Below are 23,408 nucleotides of genomic sequence, written 5' to 3' on the forward strand. Positions count from 1 at the left end.
TTTCCTCTGTCAGCTTATTTGGTCTATTTCTTCTTGTGTTGTTTTCATTTTTCTTCTCCATTTTTCCTCTGCTTCTTTTAATTACTTTGGAAATCTTCTTTAAGCTCTTCCAGAATCTGTGTCTAATTCATATTTTTTTGACTTTGTGTGTGTTAGCTTTGTTTCATTGTCCCCTTCTGTCTGTTCCTTGCTCTTTGCCTCCATAAAAACTCTCTATAGTTAGGGGCTTTATTTGTTGTCTGCTCATTTTTCCAACCTTTTTTTTTTTAGGTAGGCTCTCTTCTCTGGGAGGTTAAGGTACTCTCTTAAACTTGTCCTTCCTTGATGCTACTCTTAGCTTTATTTCTGGGTTTCTGCCAATTTCAGTTCTTCCAAGATGGTAGGATGGCCTTAGGGCTGGGAGCTCTGAAAGCCACCTCCCACTGCTGATTCAGTTAACCCTTGAGACTGCTGATAGCTAAAATTCTCACCTCAGGCTTAGGTGTAGGCTTTTAGTCTCACTGGGGACTTGATCAGATCATGCCCATGGCAGACCGCCCTGCCTATGAGCATTTGATGAGAGGCATAGGGGCCTAGTTTTGGCCCCACCAACTACCACAAACTAGGATCTATGTCTTTACCACAGGACCTGACTAGGACTTCTGGCCTCACTCAGGGCCCAAACAGATTACAGATTGCATTGGGTTAGAATTCTGGACCCCACTGCAGGTTTGCTTGGAACCTTAAGGGGTATGTGTTGACTTGGATCTCTATCTGCCCAGGTAGGGTCTCAGATACTGAATGTTGCCTTGGGCTCAGGTTCAGAATCTGGCACAGGAGATATGGATTAGAGGTATTTGGCTTGCTCTTGGCTTGCTCCTCACTCCTTGCTGTAGCCTCCTGCTGGCTTTTAGGTTTCTCTCTTCTTGAAAGTTGCTTCAGCCTGTCTCCTTGTTGGTTCTTTCATTCCTACATTCATTTTGTGGCATTATTTTAAGATTGGTTAGCCAGGATTCTCATGGTGGTTTCAAGCTTCCCTGTTTTTGCCCTGCTTCTACTCTTGGATCCTGAACCAGATCTCTCTCTTAGCATTTTGAAGCTTTATGCTGGGCTCCTTGTAGATTTTTGAATCATTGTACCTAGTTTGTCCTCAGCTCCCAGTGCATAAACTTCTGCTATCTACTGATGTACCATGAATGATGCTAGGTTGTAAATGAGAAGTTTAAATTCTCATACCCTCTTTAGTTGACAAGGTCTTCTGATCAAGGGGAAAAAACCCAAAGATTTTCTTTTCTACCATGTCATCTTCATTTGTATTATACAATAACTCTAAGGAAACTCTATAAGGAAATTTCTGACTTAAAAATGAGGACAATGCCATTACTTAGACTCAGAAGTTCTTCTCCTCTGCATAATATTGGAGACATTGACAATTTTTAAAAAAACTCAGTGCAACTCAAAATATATATATATTTAAAGTACTAAGAATTGGCCACACAGCGAGATAGGATGATTAAGGGATTCTCTGAAGTGTTTGCATTATTTCAAGTCCCATATTGGTCTGCAACCCATTTTCCTATTTTATATAATTATAACTGAATAATACAAATATGCAGACAGATAGCCATATCAGAGGATTTAGTATAGCTGTGCTGAAAGGACTATGCTAGGTACTAGAGATACAAGGGTGACAATCAACAGAAGTTGCTGAACTTAAAGATCTACTGGAAGAGGCAGCTAGATGACTCAGGTTTAAAGTTGGGAGGACCTGGGTTCATATCTGGCTTCAGATATGTCTTAGGTGTATGACCCTGGTCAAATCACTTAACCTCAATTGCCTAGCCCTTACTATTCTGCTTTGGAACTGATACTATATCAATTCTAAGACAGAGTAAATGTTTTTAAAAAAGGGTCTACTGTGATGATTCAACATGTACAGAGACAAGTAAATAGAAACTGAAGAAGAGAGTAAGGACAACTAGTGGCATCAGGGAAGACTTCATGGAGTATTCTTTAAAGATATTTTTTGAATTGACTACTTCCCGATTTCTACATATCTAACTAATGCAAACACTATCACAATGTCTTGTGAACTTTAGTGTCCTGTTGCTCATCTATTGCATTTTATGTGATTTCTTGGCATTGCATTTAGGTAGGGTTCATATCATATCATAATGGACAGTATGGGGATTATAAGGATGATATTAGAAATTAAGTCTTGTTACATTAGTTTAGAGATAAGTGAAGAAGCTGGCTTGAGAAAGAATTGGAGTTTGAAACAGGTCTGAGACAGAGTGTCAGTTTCAAATGTTGACAGTGTATATGGGAGGTGTAATGGTTTTTCTGTGGCAGTTACTCTTTCTGGGTGTGGCTGTGGCTCTGAGGTAGTTGGTAGTTAGTCTCTAGGAGTGGCAGCTGGGCTCTCTTAGAGTGCTGGGAACAGATGGCATTTTCTTTTCTCTCTCCTCTCCATCTGAGATAGAAGGAAAGGAGAGAAAAAACCTGAAGGAGCTAAGTGATTTCCTTTTCCAACTTGGGAAACACTAGTGACTCTCGTCTATTGCTGTTTCAGAGATTGTTTTATCTCTGAGAAGACTAAAAAAAGACCTGGTCTTTTGCTTGGACTCTGAGTCTGCTAAGGCTGAGAGTCCTAACTTGGTTCTTGCTGAGGCTCAGCCAGCTGGCCTTCGTTATTTTTGTAACTTGGAGACAAAGTTAAGAATTATATACTTTATATAAGGATAATAGTATTAGTTTATTGTAGAAGGGAAAATTTGTGTTTGTCAGATCAGGAAGGATCAGTGTAGTCTGTGGAAACAGGAGAAGAGGTTCCTTGTGGAACCAGGGAGTTTTATTTGGGTGGAGTTAGAATTCCTTAGAGTTAAAAATCCTTTTATATCTTTATATTATCAATAAATATTTTATTTTTGTAAAACAAGAGTCTCCTTAGCATCCTTGTGCCTGGCTCTGAAGAGAAGTTCACTTATGAGCTTTACTTCACGTATATAAATAGAAGATACTTTGTAAACACAACAAGCAGAGTATCTAATCATTTTATATCCATAATCAATTCATTCATATATTATTTTTATAGGATTCAAGCTTGTCATGTCCCTTTTTGAACCTTGTCTTTTGTATTTCCTTTCATTTTTAATGTCTACACCAGGGTTTGCTTTTTTTTGGCCACCTATGGTGGTTCCTGTTTACTTCCTGTTCTTGATGCTCACTGGTGGTGGTCATAGTTGTGGGTTTATCTTTCTTCTATAAATTTCCACTCGTGATGCCCCACTGACCTCTCTGTTTCTCTTGTCTTCTGCTGTACCAAACAGAGAAATTCACAGTGACAGGATCTGCTGAGCCTATCCTTGCTAAACTGAATGAAGATGTCATATTACCTTGTCATCTCTCTCCAAAGATGAGTGCTGAGCACATGGAGATTGTTTGGTTTCGATCTCAATTCTCTGATGCTGTATATGTGTACCGGAATGGAAAGGCTCAAGATGGAGAACAGGCAATGGAGTACAAAGGAAGGACTGAGCTTGTGAAGGACACTATTGCTGAGGGGTATGTCGCTCTTCGAATCCGAAGTGTCAGGTTATCAGATAATGGACAATACTGGTGTCGTTTCCAGGAAAACAACGAATACGGAGAAGCCAGATCAGAAGTGATTGTAACAAGTGAGTTGCTGGGCTTTGCCTTTTAAAATTTTCAGTGACTAAAAAAACCTGGAGTTCCCCTCCCTGCCCCTCCTGAGTAGGCTGGTAGAGGAAGTAATTTATCAGCATCTCAGTTACCAAGTTTTGTTCTTAAGAACTATTCTGTGGTTTTGTCAGAAACAGAAGTATTTAATTTTCTAGCTTTTTCCTATATCTTTTCACTTATTTTTTGTCTGTACTGCCTGAAAAAAGTTGAATTGAATTGAATTGAATTAAATTCTGTCTAATCCCATTCACCCCATAGTTATTAAATGCCCATTATGTGTAAGGGAATATCCCCAGCCCCATGGATGATAAAGCTACATTTAAATAAAACATAATGCTTATCTTCATGGCATATTCTTATAGAGGTGATTAAAATATTCAAATAATTCTAAAAGAATATAAGAGGTACACAACTTCTCTGAGAACTCTCTAGAAAGGGAGGTGACTAGTTTGGCACTACTAAATAGCTTTATGATTCTTATTTTATTTTTGTAAAGAAATTTTTATCTATAAGCCATATCAACAGCCAAGGCAACGACTGGGCTTGAAGCTGAACACATTTAATTCAGTATCAAATATGTATTCTTTAATTTCTGTTCTCTTGCTGCACTTGCCAGAGCATAGGAAAAGATAGAAGCCTATTTAATTATTCTATTAGGAATTTCTTGGAACTTATTAATACATTGCACACTTTTGGGAAAGTGTAAAGTAGATGATTTCAATAAATCATTGTTCTTAAATGATCACAAAAAAGTCTATAAAATACTTACAACTTTCTCTTTCAGAACCTGAATGGAAATTCAAGGTAGCTATATAATTTGTGCAAGTAACTTAACTATTGCATATTCTATATTTTTTCTTTGTAAATTGAGGAGTTTGGACAAGATGTTTGCCCCATTAAGACAATTTTGTTCCTGCATCCTTTCTTTGAAGGAGCGATTTGAAATCCAGTGAAGGGAACCAGGGACAATAGTTGTTTGACTAAATTAATATTGAATGAAATACGCCAATAGCATTAAATTCTTTTAGACTGAATTTCAAATGATCAGAGTCTGTTCTCATCAATATATTTCTATCTGTAAATATTTGAAGGCCTTGCTACTTAATTTACCCTGAGTGATCTAGCATTTTTCTCGTCTTAGTTTGGGAACAGAAAATTACCCCAGGAGGAGAAAAGGGAAAGAAGCCAATCAAAGCCCTTTCTCAATTTGATATATGATCTTGGACAAATCCTGATTTCTTTTCTCTCTTACCCTCCTTGTTTCCATCTATCTAATGGAGAGAATTCTTCTTGCCTAATTCCCAGATTCTGGTGTATTTAATTTCCCTGTGTCTTTCTATTGGTGACCTTATAAACTGAACTGAAAAGACTAGAGAATTGCTTCAGAATGGGAGGAGAGAAAGGGTGAAGGTCAATGACTTTTTTTTCCCTCAAAACCTATAGGACTCAGGTTCATTGCTTTTTTTCCCAGGGCTTGGCACTGCTCCTTATATTAGAATGGAGGGGCCTGTGGACAAAAGGATCCAATTTGTGTGCATCTCAAAGGGGTGGTTGCCAAAACCCCAGGCCAAGTGGATATATGTTGAGGATGACAAACGACTTTTCTCAAAGACTGATATCCTAGTCATCAATGGGCTATTTCATGTGGAGATGTCCCTCGTGATTAGAGAAGATAGTTCTCTGGGAAATGTTTCCTGTTCTGTCTCTAATTCCCTCCTTCATGAAGAGAAGGTGTCCTCCATTTACATCCCAGGTCAGTAAGCAGAAAGTCAAGGGGGTTACTGGGTTTAGAAAATGATGGAAGAAAGACAGAGGTATCTCAAATGTCATTAGAGACTTGGATCTCTGAGGGAAAACATTCACTCATAAGAAAATAGCAAGGAATTAGTGGCATAGTGAGGAAGTTAAATTCCTATTATCAAAGAAACACCAAATCTGTGGATTTATGTGTTTTTGTCGAAAGAGAATTAGAATTTATAGACTATAACTCTTATAGTCGATGACTCTATGTCTCTTAACTAGCTATGTAAACGTATTTGGACCTATAACTATTAATGTGGTCCCTTAAAATTCTTTGTAAATTATATTTGAGGATAATTAATTTCACTGTCATTCATTATTTCTGCAAATGTTGATGATGAGTCTTAATTGATGAGGATAAATCTATTTTTTGTTTTTCAGAAAAGCTTGATAAAGAGTTTGGTAAGTGATATTTTCCCCCTCAAGATAATAATTAGCATTTTGTCTCTTGTGTTATATTCAACTAGTTAATTTTATTTCCATCATTCCCATTTCTTTTTCACAGAAGCATATAGTTTCCTTTTGAGATATTAAGTTTTTTTATTCCATTTTCTTTGAAACTTATTTCAAAGTCCATAAGAGTTAAATCCTTCCTTTCTCTCTATATAATCTTATTTACCTTTCTTAAAATTTGAAAATACATCCACTGTTATGTCTTTTTCCTGGGGTAGAAAAGTAATGGGGGCAGAGAATTTGAGACATCATCAGAGTGAATCACAACTTTGGAAGCCTAGTTCTCTCAGAGAGTGGCCACAGGGAATCAAAACTCTGTTTTGAGGGTACTCTGTACATATTTGTATCCTAATTTCTCAGGAGCACATAATAGTAGCTGAATTAGTAAGTATTAATTGAATGTATTAGTTTCTTGCATTCTAAATGCCTGGCCAAGTATGAGGTGATGACTCAACTTTTTTCTTCTTTTACTTGTTTGAAAAATAAAAATATTAATAAGCATTTATTTTCTTTCTTTCTCAGTCACATTGGAAAATAAATTGAACCCCTTGTAACAACTTTGCCTAGTCAAGCAAAAAAAAAAATCTTAAAATAGCCATTTCCACAAATGTACAACTTATTTTGCCTCTTAGATACATTGGCTTTCTGTCAGGACCATGGGTAAACATCATTGGTTCTCTGGAACTGTATTTGGTCGTTTTAGTGACTAGATTTGTTTTCATTTTTTTTAAACCTCTGCCTTCTGTCTTAGAATTGATATTGTGTTCCAAGGCAGAAGAACAGTAAGGGCTAAGCAATGGGGGTTAGGTGACTTGCTCAGTATCACACAAATAGGAATATCTAAGGCCTGATTTGAATCCAGGAACTTCTGTCTCTAAACTTGGCTCTCAATCCACTGAGTCACTCAGCTGACCCTTCATTGTTGTTTTGAACATGTTGTCCTTTTATAAATTGTACTGGTTCTGTTCACTTTCTTCTGAATCAATACATGCAAGTCTTTCTAATTTTCTCTGCAACTATTCCTTTCCTTATTTGTTACATGCAGAATTATATCCCATTATGGTTATATATCATAATTTTTTCCACCATTCTATGATTAATGGGCACCCCCATGGTATACAGTTCTTTGCCACAATAAAAAAACTACTGAAATATTTTCATAAAGAGCAATCCTTTTCCTCTTTATTTGACCTCGTTGGAGTATAATCCTGGGTCAAAGAATAATTATGTGTAAGACACATACAAAGCAGGTACAGGGTAACTGTGGAAGATTTTATAGTGACAGCTGGAGAGACAAGAAAGGACTATCAAAAGGTTTTGTTGTTCAATTGTTTCAGCTCTTTGCGATGTCATTTAGGATTTCCATTTCCTTGTCCAGATCATTTGAGAGATGAGGAAACTGAGACAGGGTTAGTTTATTTGCCCAGGATCACACAGCTAGTAAGTATCTGAGGCTACATTTAAATTGAGATCTTCCTGATTCCAAGCTCAGTGTTCTATCCACTGGGCCACCTAGTTGACATCAGAAGGTGGTACTTGTGCTAAATATTCAAGAAAATCAAGAGAAGGGACATCATGCCAGACATGGATATGATGTAATGTATTTAATAGTTAAAAGTCTTTTTTTTTTCCTTCAAACTATAGCCTTCTTTAGTATGAAGAAGGGAGTGAGAGAGCTCAGAACTTCACATGTTACAAAAGAACTAAATTAAATTAAATTTAAAAATAGCTACAGTAGCTGGGTGTGGGGACAGTTGTTAAGAGGCTGGACTTGAATCAGGAAATCTTGAGTTTAAATTCCAACTCAGTTACTTAATAGCTATATATCCTTGGTGAAGTAATTTGACCTTTCTCAATCTCAGTTTTTTTATCTGTAAAATGGAGATGATTATAACACCTACCGCATAGCCTTATTGTGGTGATCAAATGAGATAACATATGTACAATGCTTTGCAAACCTTAATGTGCTACATAAATGGTAGTTATTATAAAATTTAGTTTATATCATCATCATCATCATTATTTTTTCCATAGATAGTCTGCCTTACTGTTACAAATTTATCCCCTGTTAATTCCTCTTTGAGCCTCTGTTTCCACTTTCTCAACAGCTATGAGAAAGGTGATTGGACTTACTCAGTCCATTATCACCAGGGTGGGTGAAGATGTCTTGCTGCCATGCCACCTCTTCCCTGAAATGAATGCTCAGAACATGGAGGTGGGCTGGATTCGATCCCAGTTCTCTGATATTGTCTACATGTATCGGGATGGGAAGGATCAGGAAGAGGAACAGATGGTGAAATTCAAAGGAAGAACAGTATTTATAAAAGATGCTATCACTAATGGGAATGTTGCCTTGAAAATCAGAAATATCAGAGTGTCTGATGGTGGTCAGTACCAGTGCTATTTTGAGAAAAACCAAGTATTTCAAAGAGCTGTGTTGGAAATACAAGTACAAGGTAAGGTACTGAATTTAGTATTTTAATTACAATAAATTGGATAATATTTCATATTGAAGAATATTACTAATCTTTATGTTAAACTATGGGTTATCCATTCAGTTATAGATTCCTCATACATTCTGACAGGAATTAGATATACTTTCCAAGTAAATTTGATATATTTTTGGCTTGAGTCTTAGGTTTTCAATTTCTTCCATGTATTCTTTTTTTTTTTTTAAACCCTTACCTTCCATCTTGGAGTCATTACTGAGTATTGGCTCCAAGGCAGAAGAGTGGTAAGGGCTAGGCAATGGGGGTCAAGTGACTTGCCCAGAGTCACACAGCTGGGAAGTGTCTGAGGTCAGATTTGAACCTAGGACCTCCCATCTCTAGGTCTGGCTTTCAATCCACTGAGCTACCCAGCAGCCCCCCCCTTTTTTAAATAAACCCTTACCTCTGCCAATACCCAGTATTGACTCCAAGGCTGAAGAGTGGTAAGGGCTAGGCAATGGGGGTCAAGTGACTTGCCCAGGGTCACACAGCTGGGAAGTGTTTGAGGCCAGATTTGAACCTAGGACCTCCCATCTCTAGGCCTGGCTCTCAATTCACTGAGCTACCCAGCTGCCCCCTTCTTCCATGTATTCTTAATGTTTATGATTGATTTTATATAATTACAACTGGAAAACAGAATCTATAGTCAACAGAAGAAGGTGAAGACATTTCTTTTTATAAACTTTGTTGAATAGAGTACATGAACACTCACAAAGGGGTCTTGATTATTCACTGGATGGATTAGAGAATGGCAATCATTTTGACATTGTGAAAGAAAAAATTAAACAGTAAGATTGAGGATATTGGAAATAATATTTCTAATATAATTTTTTTTTACATTAAGACCAATAAGTTCATTTACTTGAATCTTATGATAAATCTTTGTTCTTCATATTGCTTCTTCTCACTATATTTATTTACTCCTTCACAATATAACTGACTTGAAGACTAAATGGAGAAAAAAGTAAAAAAGAAGAATATATGTTGAAAAAGAGAGCTCAATGGAGGAAAATTAAAAATCTACTGCAAAAAGACATATCATTTTGTGTGTATTGTATTTTCATAAAATCCAAGATTTAAATTTTGTTAAATATAGATCTTCAGAGAAGAAGCTTGCTAACTCCTGATTCCAGAGAATGAACTGTTTGCAGAAAGATACCTAAACCCTTACACTACAGGAAGATCCAGAATGAACCTTGGGGTGCGATTGAGTGAACTGAAGGTTGATTGAACATTTATTTTGAATGTACACTTTTATGCCAAAGGGGACTGCCCCCTAATTGGCTTTTGTCAATGAGCCCAGCAAAACATTGGTTTTGCTGTGTTCTCTCCTCTATTTCCCCCTTATCTACAACTATTGTAGTTTTCCTCTCAGAGGGTAAAATTTTGTATGCACCTGCAGTTAGAATTTTTTGGGGTGCAGGACACTTATGTTTAGTGACCAATTGGGGAGACTAGTCCCCCAATCATCATCAGGGGGGATTGTGATTTTTAAATTTCCTCCATCTTGCTTGGTCCAGCACCCAAGAATGTGCACACCCACACTACACAGGCATGTGCTAGCTAATGACAAATCAGAAACAACTGACTGCTCCCTTGGGCTGTCCTTAGCCAAGCTTGAGCCACCATTGGCAGGTGTGAGGTGCAGGAAGTGAGGTAGAGAACAGCCTCTGGAGTTCACTCACTTTCTGTGGACAGGGCTAGACTCAGTTTGATTCTGGAGCTTGAACTGGGAGGAGGCCTGCAGACAGCTTTCCTTCGGATCAGTCATGCGAGTGAAAGGATTGACTCCCTTCCTTGCCTTGGCCCTCCAAGGCCTAAAACTCTCTCTGGCTCTGCCAGGAGGTTGAGTTAACCTCTTTCTTCTTTCTCTCTTCCTTTCTCTCCCTCTTTCTCTCCCTCTAATAATTTCTTACTCCCATTGTAATTAAATTACCATAAAACTCCATTCTGACTTGAGTGTTTCATTAGGATTTTCATAAGTGAAATCCTTGGCGACCAATAATTAATATAATCAGTCTTTAAAAGTAATTTCAAGGGGGCAGCTGGGTGGCTCAGTTGATTGAGAGCCAGACCTAGAGATGGGAGGTCCTAGGTTCAAAACTGGCCTCAGACACTTCCCAGCTGTGTGACTCTGGACAAGTCACTTAACCCCCATTGCCTAGCCCTTGCCATTCTTCTGCGTTGGAGCTAATACACAGTATTGACTCCAAGACAGAAGGTAAGGGTTTTAATTAAAAAAAAAAGTAATTTCAAATAGTACAATTTTTACAGTATACATATGTGTGTACATAGGCTGCTTTATTGTTTGCAAAGTGTTATACCATAAAGTGGTTTGGGCTTGGGCAGATGTATCTATCCATACAGAATTCAATAAAATGAATGTCTGAAGAGAAGTCCTAGTTTGCCTGTGATGGAAAAGGAAATGAGAGGGATAAAAATTGAGAACAGGGATTTATCCAAGTGTACATTGAGGTGGTACTAAGTCTAGATTGGGAAAAAAAGAAATGAAACTATTTTCAGTGGTAGTCACTTCCACATGGAGATTTCCTTTTGAGACTGGAGAATCTTTTTTAGCATACTTTCCCATTGGGCATCTGAAATCTCTTGGATATAAGCAGGGACTCCTGGGGCAGGTAGACTTACCTTCACCATTGTAGTCTTTACCTGCTGCACATATTCTTGGTCCAAGGATATAGAGCTTCTGTTGCTCAGTGTGAGAGTTATCTCCTCTTCCTCATCCTCTCCACAGGAGCATCAGGCAGGTGCAGTCACAGGATGTAGATACGCTCCTCAATGTCAGGTAGAGTGTCTTCAATATTTTCCCCTTGGGCTGGCTCTACTTCTTGCTTAGGGCCCTAGTTCAGAGATTGGTAGGAATAGTCTGTTGGGACTGACCCCCAAGTCTTCAGTCTCTTTCTTAAGTTCTTCATTGCTCTGGTCATCTGTGCCCTGTGGAGTTCTGATTCTGGCCTAGGCCCTCATTCTGATTTGAGAAGATTGACTCAGGCTCCACCTTATCTTCCTCTAGAATCAATGTAGGCCCTAGCTGCTCAGAGCCCATAGCTGGATCTATACCCTGACTGTCTCTTGAGAAAGATAAAAGATGTTATCTCTTGAGAAAGATAAAAAGACAATGTTGGGAGAGAGAAAGAGGCAGAGAGCCAGAGATTTGCAAAAGAGTGACCAAAGGGAAAATTGTATGTTAAGAAGAGAAAGAAAAAATAGTCAAAGAGAAACAGATATTGGCTAAAAAAGTTGCCAAAGAAAAAGAGGCATTTCACAAAGAGAAAGAAACAATAGCCAAGAAGAAAGACATTTGGTAAAGGGAGAAAAGCAGGGTTCAAAATGGAAGAATTGTTGACTGAAGGGAAAAGGAAGCACAAGTCATTGGAAGAAGAAAGAGACAAAATGTTCAAAGGGAGAAAGTCTCTAGATGAAGAGAAAGGAATAACAACCAAAAATAGTCATTTGAAAAAGGGAAAGCAACAATGAGAGAGAAAATTGTTAGATAAAGATAAGCAATGAGTGGCTAAAGAGATAGAGTTATTGTATGAAGAAAAAGAAATAATGGTAAAAAAGAGAACATCATTAGATGAAAGGCAAGGAGTGATCTTCATCTAGAGAAAGTCATTGCTGTTGTGGCTAGATGGCTAAGTGGATAGAAAGTCAGGCCTCAAAATGGGAGGGTATGGTCCTGGTTTGAAATCTGGCCTCAGACACTTCCTAGCTGTGCGACTTTAACCAAATCACTTGACCCCAATTGTCTAGGCCCTATCAACTCTTCTGCCTTAGAATCAATGAAGCTTTTTTTTTTTTTTAAAGAATGTTATTGCTTGAGGGGAAATATCCAAAGAAAAAGAGTCTTGAATAAAGAGGAGTCAGAGACCATAGAGAGATATATCCCAAAGAGAAAGACACATTTGGTGCAAGGAAAGAAACAAAGTTCCAAATAGGAATATTAGGTGAAAGGAAAGAGGAAGAATAATCCATAAAAAGGAGTCAGATGAAAGGAGAGACACAAAATCCAAAGGGAGAAAGTATTTACACAAAGAAAAAGAAACAATAGCTGAAAGGAGTCATTGGAAAAAGATAAAAAAATGACAGAAATTATAATTAGATAAAAATTTAAAAATGATTGAAGAGAGATATTCCACAGATATAAAGAAACAATGATGAAAGGAAAAACTTTAGGTCCAAAATGTCAAAATTGTTGGTTGGAAAGAAAGATGATGAGAGAGGAGTTAGGGAGAGGGAGAGAAAGGATACATTGGATGAAAGGAGAGAGTGTCTAAAAGTAGAAAGTCTGAGAATCAATGGTAAAATGAAAAGAAGCAACTAATGAGAGAAAATTATTAAATAAAGGCAAGAAAAGAATAGCTAACTAAAAAAGAATTATTGGATGAAGAGAAAGTACCAATGACCAAAATTTTGGTGAAAGGAAATAAGCAAGGTCCAAGATGGGAGAATTATCAGAAAAGTCATGAAGAAGGAAAATTCACTCATTCTAGGAGGGAGAATGAGTCTCTGTAGGAGAGTTATTGGATGAAGGAAAGACAATTTCCAAAGCAAGAAAGTACTTGCATAAAGAAGAAACAAAAGAAAAAGAACAAGGAAAAAACCCCTTATCTTTACTGATTCTAAGGCAGAAGAGTGATAAGGTCAGGGTCATGTAGTTGGAAAACAAAACCAAGGAAACATTATAAAAAAAATCCAAAAAACCTGATGAGATAGTCATTAGAGGAAGGCAAGGAAAGAATGGATAAAAAGAGTTAGTAGATGCATAAAAAGGAATAATTGCCAACACTGAGCCCAATATTGACTTGTTATATTTTGTCATCCATTAGTAATTCAATAATCCAAGCTCATTTCCTCATTGGATAAATCAAATGTCTGTAGTATTTTATAGAATACACTATAAATATATAATGGGTTTTTGAAAGCCTTGAAAAGATAATTTAAATAGACTATTTTGCAATCACCTATCAGATTTAAAATTATTTAAAATAAAAAATTGAAGTTCCTTGATTCTCTAGTTCCAAGGATATGCTATCTGATTCTTCACTTTTATAATTATTTTCAGTCATTTGCCATCTTTTTATGATGTTATTTTCAGATACAGAACCATTGCCAAAGATTGGGATTACAGCTAAAATCATATTTCTTAACAGGATCAATTAGGGAGACAAGGTTGTAGACCCAAAGTTTGCTCAGTGATCAGTAATCAGAGAATGAGAGCATTTTCATTCATATTATACAATAGCTCCAAGGAAACTCTATAAGAAACTTTCTCTTAAAAATGAGGATAATGAAGTTACTTAGACTCTGAAGTTCTCCTCTGTATAATACTGGAGACACTAACAATTTTTTTTTAAACTTAGTGCAACTCAATATACATTTATTTAATGCATTAAGAACTGGCTACACAGCTAGGTAGTATGAATAAGGGATTCCATGTAATGGTTGTATATTTCAAGTCCCACATGGCTCTGGAACCCATTACTCTATTTCACCTAATTATAACTTTGAATAATATAATTATGCATACAGGCAGCCATATCAGGGGACTCATAATAGCTATATTGAAAACATTGTTCTAGGTGCTAGAGATAGATGGGCAAATACCCATACAGTCCTTGCTTTCAAGGATCTCTTGGGGTTGATCCAACATGTACAGAGACAAGTAAAGTTGAAGGAGATGAGGGCAATGACAACTATTGGCATCAGGGAAGACTTCTTAGATTGCTCTTCAAAGACATTTTTTGGAATAACCTTGCTTCCTTATTTCTACCTTTCTGCCTAATGCAAATAGTATTACAATGTCTTGATAACTGGCTTTTGGGTAGGGTTCATAGCATTGACAGTATGAAGGTTTGAGTTAATCATGTCCTTTTCTGACCCTTTTATATTTTCTTAATTTTTAATTTTCTTTAATTTAATTCTTTAATTTTTAACCTATCCCAGGGTTTACTTTATTTGGCAGCCTTTGGTGGTTCCTGTTTATATCCTATTTTTTGATGCTTATTGGTGGTGACCATGATGGTGAGCTTTCTTTCTGCTATAGATTCTCACTCATGATGTCCCACTGCCAACTCCTTTCTGTTTCTCTCTTGTATTCTGCTGTACCAAACAGAGCAATTCACAGGATCTGCTGTGACAGAATCTGCTGAACATATCCCCATTAAGCTGAATGAAGATACCATGTTATTTTGTCAACTCTACCCCAAGATAAATGCTGAGCACGTGGGGGTCAATTGGTTCCAATTTCACATCCCTGATACTGTATATGCATACCAGGATGGAGAGGCTCAAGATGGAGAGCAGGCAATGGAGCACAGAGGAAGGACTGAGCTTATGAAGGACACTGTTGCTGAGAAGAGTGCCAACCTGAGAATCCAGGGAGTCAGGCTACCAGGTAATAGACAATACTGGTGCCATTTTCAGGAAGACAATGGGTATGGAGAAACCAAAGCAGAAGTGATTATAACAGGTAAGTTGCTGGGCTTGTTCTTTTAAATTTTTCAATGGTTAAAAAAACTAGAGGTTTTTTTTTCTTTCTTTTGAGTGACTGGTAGAGGAAGTAATTTCATTTATCAACATCTCAGTTATCAAGTTTTGTCCATAAGAACTACTCTGTGGTTTTGTAAGAAATAGCAGTATCTAATTTTTGAGCTCCTCCCTTTTTCTTTTTGCTAATATTTTTGTCTCTATTTTCTGGAAAAAAAAGTTAAATTAAATTCTGTCCAATCCCATTCACCCAACAGTTATATAAATGCCCATGATATGCAAGGGAATATCTACAGCTCTGTGCATGATAAAACTATGTCTAAATAAAACATGATGCTTGTCCTCATGGAGTTCACATTTTTAATAGAGGTGATATCCAAATGATTCTAAATGAATATGATAGAAGGTACACAACTTCTCCAAGAACCTCTAGAAGGGGAGATGACTGACTGGGCACCACTAATTCTATGATCTTTTTTCATCTTTGTAAAGACATTTTATTTATAAATCATATCGACAGTCAAGGCAATGATGGAACTTAAGCTAAACACAGGCTTATTTAATCCATTATCACATTTGCAGTCCTTAATTTGTTTCTTTATCATACATGTCAGAAAATGGGGAAAGTTACAAATCTATTTAATTATTCTACTAGAAGTTTCCATAATTATATATTGCAGTTTTAGGGAAAGAACCCAGGATAAAATTCCATCTTAACTGGTTTAATGTAGTCTAATGAAACATGTCAATAGCATAAAATTCTTTTAGAATATTAAATGATCAGAGTCTGTTCTCATCAATATATTTCTACCTGTAAATATATGAAGTCCTTGTCACTTAGTTTCCCCCTGAGTGATCTAGCAGTTTTCTCAGTCTTATTTGATAATTCTGCAAGGTCCAAAATGGGAGAATAATTGGTAGAAAGGAAATAAAGAAAAATAATTCAGTACTTTGAGGAGGAAGAATGACTTTAGGGAGCATCCTCAGATGAAGAAAAGACAAAATGTCCAAAGAAAGAAAGTCTTTACATAAAGAAGAAAAAACAAAACTAGAGAGAAAAACATTCACTTCAGAAACAATAACTGTCATCAGATGAAGGAAAGGAAAGAAAGGGTAAAAAGAATTATTATATGAACAGAAAGAAAAATTGGCAAAGAGAACAACACTGGAGGAAGGACAAGGAATGATATACACAAAGGATAGATCATTGCACAAGGGGAAAGAAATAGTGTTCAAAGAGAGATACCCTGATAAAAAGAATAGCTGCCAGAAAAAACCTAGACTCTGAATGCTGAATTTGTGAAATAAAAAGAGTTCATGTACAGGATTCCCTTTCTGCCCTGCCTGTCCCTAATCCCATCAATTGAGAAATTTATTAAGGCAAGAAAGCCCTAAAATGTAGTAGATCAGAAGCAAACTAGACAGATAAAAATGAAACTGGAGTTTAACATGAACATTGACAAACAAGGGTTCAACCCAAGCATTATAACCAGAATGGGAATGAGTTAAAGATAAAGATAAAAACAGAAAAGATAAAAAACATCTTATATGAAAAACAGTTGAAGAAACTGAGAATGGTTAGCTTGGAGAAAAGAAGATTTAGATTCATAATTACTTTTCAAAATTGGGAAGAATTATGTGGAATGTTGATCAACTTTATTTAGAATGATTTTGGTGGGTAGAGTCAATGGGTGGAAGTTGTTGGGAAATATAATGACTCAATTAATATAAGGAGTCTAAATAATCAGAGTTTTACAATGGTCCCTTAAGAGTTATATACGTTTCTTGTTATTGGGCACAAGATCCTTTTAGGCTGGTCACAAACTCTATACTATTTTCACAATAATGTCAAGATATTATTTACATGTTAAGATGCTTTTCTTATTAGTGGCTAGCGTTCTGGGCTTGAAGTCACAAAGATCTGAGTTCAAATCCAGGCCAAGAACCTACTAGCTGAGTGACCCTGGGCAAGAAAATTTCCTTCAGTTTCCTCATATGTAATATGAAGATAATAAAAGCACTTGCCTTCCTAGATTGTGAGGATCAAATGAGATAATACTAATTAATGAAAAGTATATATTTAAGATCATCAGCAAACATTAACTCTCTGCCTTTCCTTACAAAATCTCTGTTTGGAATCACTCCCATTTCTTCCTTTATCCAAGACCTATCTATTTGCTCTTCAAAGATTGGTTCAGTTCTTTGTACCCCCATAGTATTTGTTGTCTGCCTCTCTCATTCATAATTTTGGATGAGCATCTTCCCTTGGGAAAAGCTGGGTTGCATTTTTCTGTGAATTGCTACATAGAATTGCTCCCATCAATGTTTTCTTTATAGTGACTACCCGTGTGTCTCTGAGTGACAATTGCTATAGGTGATTAATAGCAGATACAAAGAGGGGAAATATGTATATAAAGTCTTTCAGAGAAAATGCAAAGAATAAATAGAGCCTTTGGGCAGAAAAGGTGGTTATGAATTTGTCTTAAGTTCCAAAGAGGTGGAAAAGATTGAGAAGATCCAGCATCTCCCTAAAGGGGATCTCTACTTTAGACTTCTGGAGGCTAAGAACTAAGGGGTGAGTCTGGGATCACAGCTAGGTTGGGTCAAAATATAGGATTCAAGAGAAAATTTATTTTAAACGGAATGTCATTTTATATGTGACTGAATTTCTGAATGAATTTATTTTTAATTTCTTAGTTACCAAGACCAGAATGTCAGCAGCTGGGCTTCGGTTATGTGTGGTCCTTTTCATTTGTTTCATGATAACAAAAGAATATAATCTGAAAAAAGAGAAAGAAGACAATGAAAACCAGCCCACATACCAGATAGAATATTTTGAAAGAGAGACATCAGATTTCGATCAAAACCGAGTGATAAGAGAGTCATTGGACACAGAGATGGAATCTTTGTATGCAAACAGAAAGTCATTGACTAAAGAAAGAAAATCTTTGGCTAAAGAGAGACAGTCCTTGGATGCAGAAAGAGAATCATTGGCAAAAGAGAGACAATCCTTGATAAAAGAGAGGGAATCTTTGATTAAAGAAAGAGAATCCTTGGATACAGAGAGAAGGTCATTGATCAAAGAGGCAGAGTCCCTGGCTAAAAAGAGACAGTGTTTTACCTCAAAGGATGAAGTTGTTGGTAAGGAGAATGAACTTCAAGGTAAGAAAAAATAACTTGTTTGGCTTCACCAAATCTGTAGAGAAAAAAGAAAATCTAGGAGAGAAGACAGAATATCAGGACATAAGGAATATGATAAAGAAGGTTGTAACAGAAGATATATAGGGATTTTTTTTTACATAGATGAGTGGAAGACAACAAACGACAAACTCTTCAAAGAAAAAAGGAGAGTCTGACCTTGGAAGAATCAATGGAATCATTGACTTCCAGAGGAGAATATATCTACTAGCTTTCTTTCTTTTAGTTCATTCCAGGGAAAGCTTCCAGAAGCTGGGGGCTCTGCTTTGTTTCTTTACTTTCCAGGAATGTCTGGAGGCAGGAAAGAATTCCTTCTTAGAGATAGCTAGGCCTAAACTTAGAAATCTGATTTCTTTGTTTCTTTTCTGCCCTTCTCCTTTCTTAACATAAGCCTAGTCCCTGAAATTGAAGATAAGTGACTCTGAATGAGTCAAGGGAAGGAAGGAAAGAATTGTCTCAGTAGATTGATGGCCTGCTTTCTTCTCTTCTCTTGTTCCCTCCACCTTTATCTCAGGAAATAGGGCTACATCTTGGTAACTTCTGCTTGGGATCTGTGACCTTGGGATCTGTGGGAGCTGAGGGAATCAGAGCTGAAATAAATTTGGCTTCCTGGGGCTTTCCTACCCAGAATCTGGGGCAGTGGGAAACAAGCTGCAGCAGGAGCTGTCCAGAGTATTTCCTGCTATAAACCTTTACCTTCCCCTACATCCTTCACTATCTCTTCCCCCTCATCATTTACTTGGCCCTATAGAAGGTCCCTGAGGTGGAGAGCTTTGCCCCTGCCTTGCTGCCTTTTTGTCTTTTTGGCCTGGCTAAAGGTTAGAAAGGATTTCTTTCTGGAGATAACTAGACTTGCATCTGGGATTGTATGAAATTCCCTGTCCTTTGGCTGCTCATTTCCCTGTGAATGTGTATATGTGTGCACATGCATGCACATTCTCATGCGTACATGCCACCATGCCATGCCATATTATATCTGTCTCCTCCCTTATTTTCTCCCCCTTCCTTCTCACAGTTCATTTTACTCATTAAATCATTTATTTAATGGAGGTTTCATGATCTTGATAGCTACAGCTGCAAGGCTTTTCATGGCTCAGAGACACTGATAGTCAGCTACTCTATCCCTCTAGAGGCACCTTTATAAAGATTATCAGCATGACAGCTCTCATTAGAATTCTAGTCAGTACTATGATTATCTAATATTGTCTCTTTTGTGGACTAATTATAAGATTCCCACAGTTCCCCCTCCTCTTTTATTTCGTAAAGAATGATTTTGAGATATATCAAGGGTCTGGGAGACTTCAAGTAGAGGTGCATCCCAATGGGCAGATTAAAATCTTACTACCAGGTAAGATTTTTTTTTTCAAACGTTCAGAAAAAAATTCCTACTAATCCCACTTCTCCCTCCCCTTTTAGACTTCAACTTGTTCTTGATCTAGACCTTGACTCTCATGCCCATTGAACAGTAGGGGGAGGCCTAGTTAAACTGCCCTGGTCTTCTGAGGACCAATACCTGATCCTGAGGGTCTCCATCTACTTCTATTTCTTTTCCTGGGCTTAGGAAAGATCCCATAGGTGAAGGACTCTTGCCTTTTCTGGCATGGCTGCATACATGAAAAGAATTCCTCTCTCTTTTTTTAACATTTTATTTGGTCAATTTCAAACATTATTCCTTGGTTACAAAAATCATATTCTATTCCTCCCTCCCCTCCCCTGCCCTTCCTGTAGCTGACACGCAATTCTACTGGGTATTACATGTGCCTTCAATTAGAACCTATTTCCATACTGTTGATGTTTGCACTAGGATGTTCAAAAGGGTTCCTTTCTATAAAGAGCTAGGCCAGGATTTAGAAATTCTTGAATTTGCCTAGTTTCTAGTCTTGTTTCTTCATCCTTTTTCCCAGAATGGTCCAAGCCTCTGAAGCTGAGGGTGAATAAATGAGTTGAAAAAGTATTTGAGGTGATGCATGATGACCCTGGCTATCCCATTTCTTGTCTTTATATCTCCTCTTTTCTCCTCCCATTGCTCACTTCTTATTTCACTTATTTTATGATTTATTTAACTGAATCTTCATGAGACTAGACTTTTTTCCCCAGATGGGAAGCATCAGTTAATACATTAGTCAATAATAATTTATTTAACACAAACTTTGTGCCATACACTTTGTTAAGTTCTGGAGTTACAAAAAGAGGAAAAGGAATTAATAATCTAATGGAGGAATAACCAAGTAAACAAAATATAAATGAACTATATATAGAGTTAATAGGAAATAATTAAAAGAGAGAAGGCAATAAAATTCCATGGGACTCGGAAAGGCTTCCTATACCAGGGGGATTTTAGTTAAGAACTAAAGGAAGTCAGGGAATCCAGGAGGTAGGGATGAGATGGGAGAACATTCCAGGAATGGGGAACAGCTAGAGAAAATGGAGCTGAGAGGTGACCAACAAACAGTCCAGTATCACTGGAACAAAGAGTGTGATGGGGAGTAAGGTATAAGAATACTGGAAAGGTAGAAGGGGTCTAGGTTATGAAGGGCTTTGATCTTCAAACAGAGGATTTTTTATTTGATCCTGGAGGAAATAGTGAGTCAGTGTAGGTGAGTTGGGTGACATGGTCGGATCTATGTTTTAGGAAAATCACTTGGTGATTGAATGGAGGATAGATTGGAGAGGGGAGAGACTTAAATCAGACAGTTCTGCCATCAGGCTATTGCAATTGTCCAAGTGTGAACTGATGAAGGCCTGTGCCAGTATGATGGAAGTTATTGAAGGAGAGAAGGAGGCATGAATATTGGAAAGGAAAATTGACAGGCTTTGAATATAAGGGATTAGAGATGGTAAGGAGTTGGGGGACACCTAGGTTTCAAGCCTGTGGTACTTGGAGGATGGTGTTGTTCTCTACATTAAACTGGGAAGTGAGGAAGTGGTGAGAGATTTAAGGGGAAATATAATGAATTGAATTTTGACCATATTGAAATTAAGATGTCTGTTGGAAATCCCCTTTGAGAGGTCTGAAAAGTAGTTGGGGATGTGAGAAAATGGGTGATCAGCAGAGACATTGGAGCAAGGTAGTAGCTTTGAGAATCACCAGCATAGAGATGGTTATTAAATCTAGGGAAGCTGATGGGATCATCAGATGAGGTAATATAGAGGGGGAAGAGATGGGGGACTGGGACACCCTGAAGGATCCAATAAAGGACATAGAGAAGGCATAGTCAGACAGATAGGAGAATCAGGAAAGGATGGTATCCTGAAAATGTAGAAAGAAAAGAGTATAGAGATGATTGATGGTATTAATAGCTACAGAGAATTCAAGGAGAATAAGGATTGAGGAAAAAACTTTAGATTAGACAATAGGAAAATCATTAGTAACTGGAGAGAACAATTTCAGTGGTATGATGAAGGATCAGGTATATGAAAGACCAGCTCAGGTGATTGGAAGAATTAATAAGATATCTCAACTTTGAGATTTACTTTGAGAATGAACTTCCTTTCATTTCTTTTTCAGTTGAACTCCAGAAAGAAATTGGTAAGTTTCATTTTTTTCTTTTAAATTTGACTAATTTTATGACCCTTCTCTGACAAGTGGTTTCTGACTTTGTCTCATGTGTCCATGCCTTTCTCTCCTTCTGTGTGCTTGTTTTCAGAGAGAAGAAAGGCTCTATATCAAGAAGGTGAGTGATTCTGATGTTTTCTTTGGGTCTCTTTTCTCTTTTCCATTTCCAGAGAAAGGGAGATACTCAGTATTACTAGGAGATCAAAGATGAAGAACCTGGGAGGAAGGTTAGATTTCCTAATGGTGCCTCTAACCAAGGCAGTATGGTGAAATGGAAATATACTTATATTTTGAATCAGAGGATTTGGGTTCTAATTAGGAGTGTATTAGTAAAAGTTTAACACTAGTCTTTCAGAAAAAAAGACAACAGGGGCAACTGGGTAGCTCAGTGGATTGAGAGCCAGGCCTAGAGATGGGAGGTCCTAGGTTCAAATCTGGCCTCAGACACTTCTCAGCTATGTGATCGTGGGCAAGTCACTTGACCCCCATTGCCTAGCCCTTACCACTCTTCTGCCTTGGAGTCAATATTGACTCCAAGACAGAAGGTAAGGGTTTAAAAAAAAAGAATAAAAGACAACTTACTTTTAAGTTGAAGGCATATTATTAACATTTCCCCATCATTTTTAAGCCTAGACAATAGATGAAATAATGAATCAAACTAGGATTCCTAGACTTTGCTGGTCTCTGAAATGCAAATGTTCAAGCTGAAAATTAAAAAATTGACTTTTAAAAGCTTGTGAGAGCTGGCTCCAGCATATCTCTGGCCTTGGGCAAATTACTCAATTTCTCTGAGTTGCAATATTCTCATCAGTAAAATGAGGAGTTTAGATTACATAAATGGGAAACTATATTCCTAGGACATTTCTAAGGTTCCCAGATGGCTGGCTTTATGTTATCACCTCAACATATGGGGGAAAGTTATAGTGAGAGGAAAAGCCATGTTTTGCCACAGAGTTAAAAAAAAAAGGGTCAGGCATTAAAATGTATGTGACACATATTAGAAATAGCTAGGATTAAATTTTTTTTCCTCTTCCTCCTATTTCCATTTGTTAGAGCCCTGATGAAAAGCTTTCCTTTTTGTCTCCAACCACTTTTTCTTTGTGCTTGTCTGTTTCTTTTTCAGACTGGAGAAAGGCACACCTCTATGCTGGTAAGTGATGCTATTTTTCTCTCTTATCTGATCTCATCATCACAGGGATTAGACTTGCTCTATGTAGCTCCAGGGAGCATTGTGGTGGTAATAAGGAGCCATTGGATTTATTGAGCAGGGGAATGATATGGCCAGACATAAACTGTGGAAAAATTATCTTGGCAGTTGAATGGAGTTGAAAGAGATTAGAGCTAGGGAAACCAGTGAAAAAGCTGTTGCAGGAGTCTATGAGGTCCTGAACTAGGACTGTAGCTATAAGAGGGAAAGGAAATAGAAATCTATGAGAGATGTTGTGAATGTAGATGTAACAATATGTGGCAAGAAATTGGATACGTGGAATGAGTGAGTGAGGAATTGGGGAGGCCATTAAAGTTGCAAATCTAGATGGCACAGAAGATAGTGGTTCCCTTGTCAGTCATACAGGTAGGGAAGGGTTTTGTGGAATGATAATGAATTATGCTATGGACATATTGAGTGTAAGATGCCTATGGGATACTTAGTTCAAGATATTTAAGAAGGAGATCGTGGTGAGTAACTATAAATCTGGAGAGAGGTTAGGGATGGATACATCAGT

At 37.3% G+C, this 23,408-nt stretch overlaps 1 protein-coding gene across 2 annotated transcripts in view; it reads left to right on the forward strand.

Moving 5' to 3' along the window:
* BTNL2 (butyrophilin like 2) overlaps positions 1–23,408 on the forward strand; it is a 57,686-nt gene that overhangs the window by 31,108 nt on the left and 3,170 nt on the right. The window contains exons 3-11 of one of the 2 annotated variants that reach the window (XM_007483615.3): positions 3,309–3,656; positions 5,153–5,434; positions 5,863–5,883; positions 8,043–8,390; positions 14,557–14,913; positions 17,628–18,092; positions 21,637–21,657; positions 21,776–21,802; positions 22,808–22,834. In XM_007483615.3, the coding sequence (XP_007483677.2) occupies positions 3,309–3,656; positions 5,153–5,434; positions 5,863–5,883; positions 8,043–8,390; positions 14,557–14,913; positions 17,628–18,092; positions 21,637–21,657; positions 21,776–21,802; positions 22,808–22,834 (1,896 nt within the window). The remainder of the gene's footprint in view (positions 1–3,308; positions 3,657–5,152; positions 5,435–5,862; positions 5,884–8,042; positions 8,391–14,556; positions 14,914–17,627; positions 18,093–21,636; positions 21,658–21,775; positions 21,803–22,807; positions 22,835–23,408) is intronic. The other variant, XM_056817951.1, reaches the window with a different exon arrangement.

Source organism: Monodelphis domestica, chromosome 2 (assembly GCF_027887165.1).
Source record: "Monodelphis domestica isolate mMonDom1 chromosome 2, mMonDom1.pri, whole genome shotgun sequence".
Lineage (NCBI taxonomy): Eukaryota > Metazoa > Chordata > Mammalia > Didelphimorphia > Didelphidae > Monodelphis > Monodelphis domestica.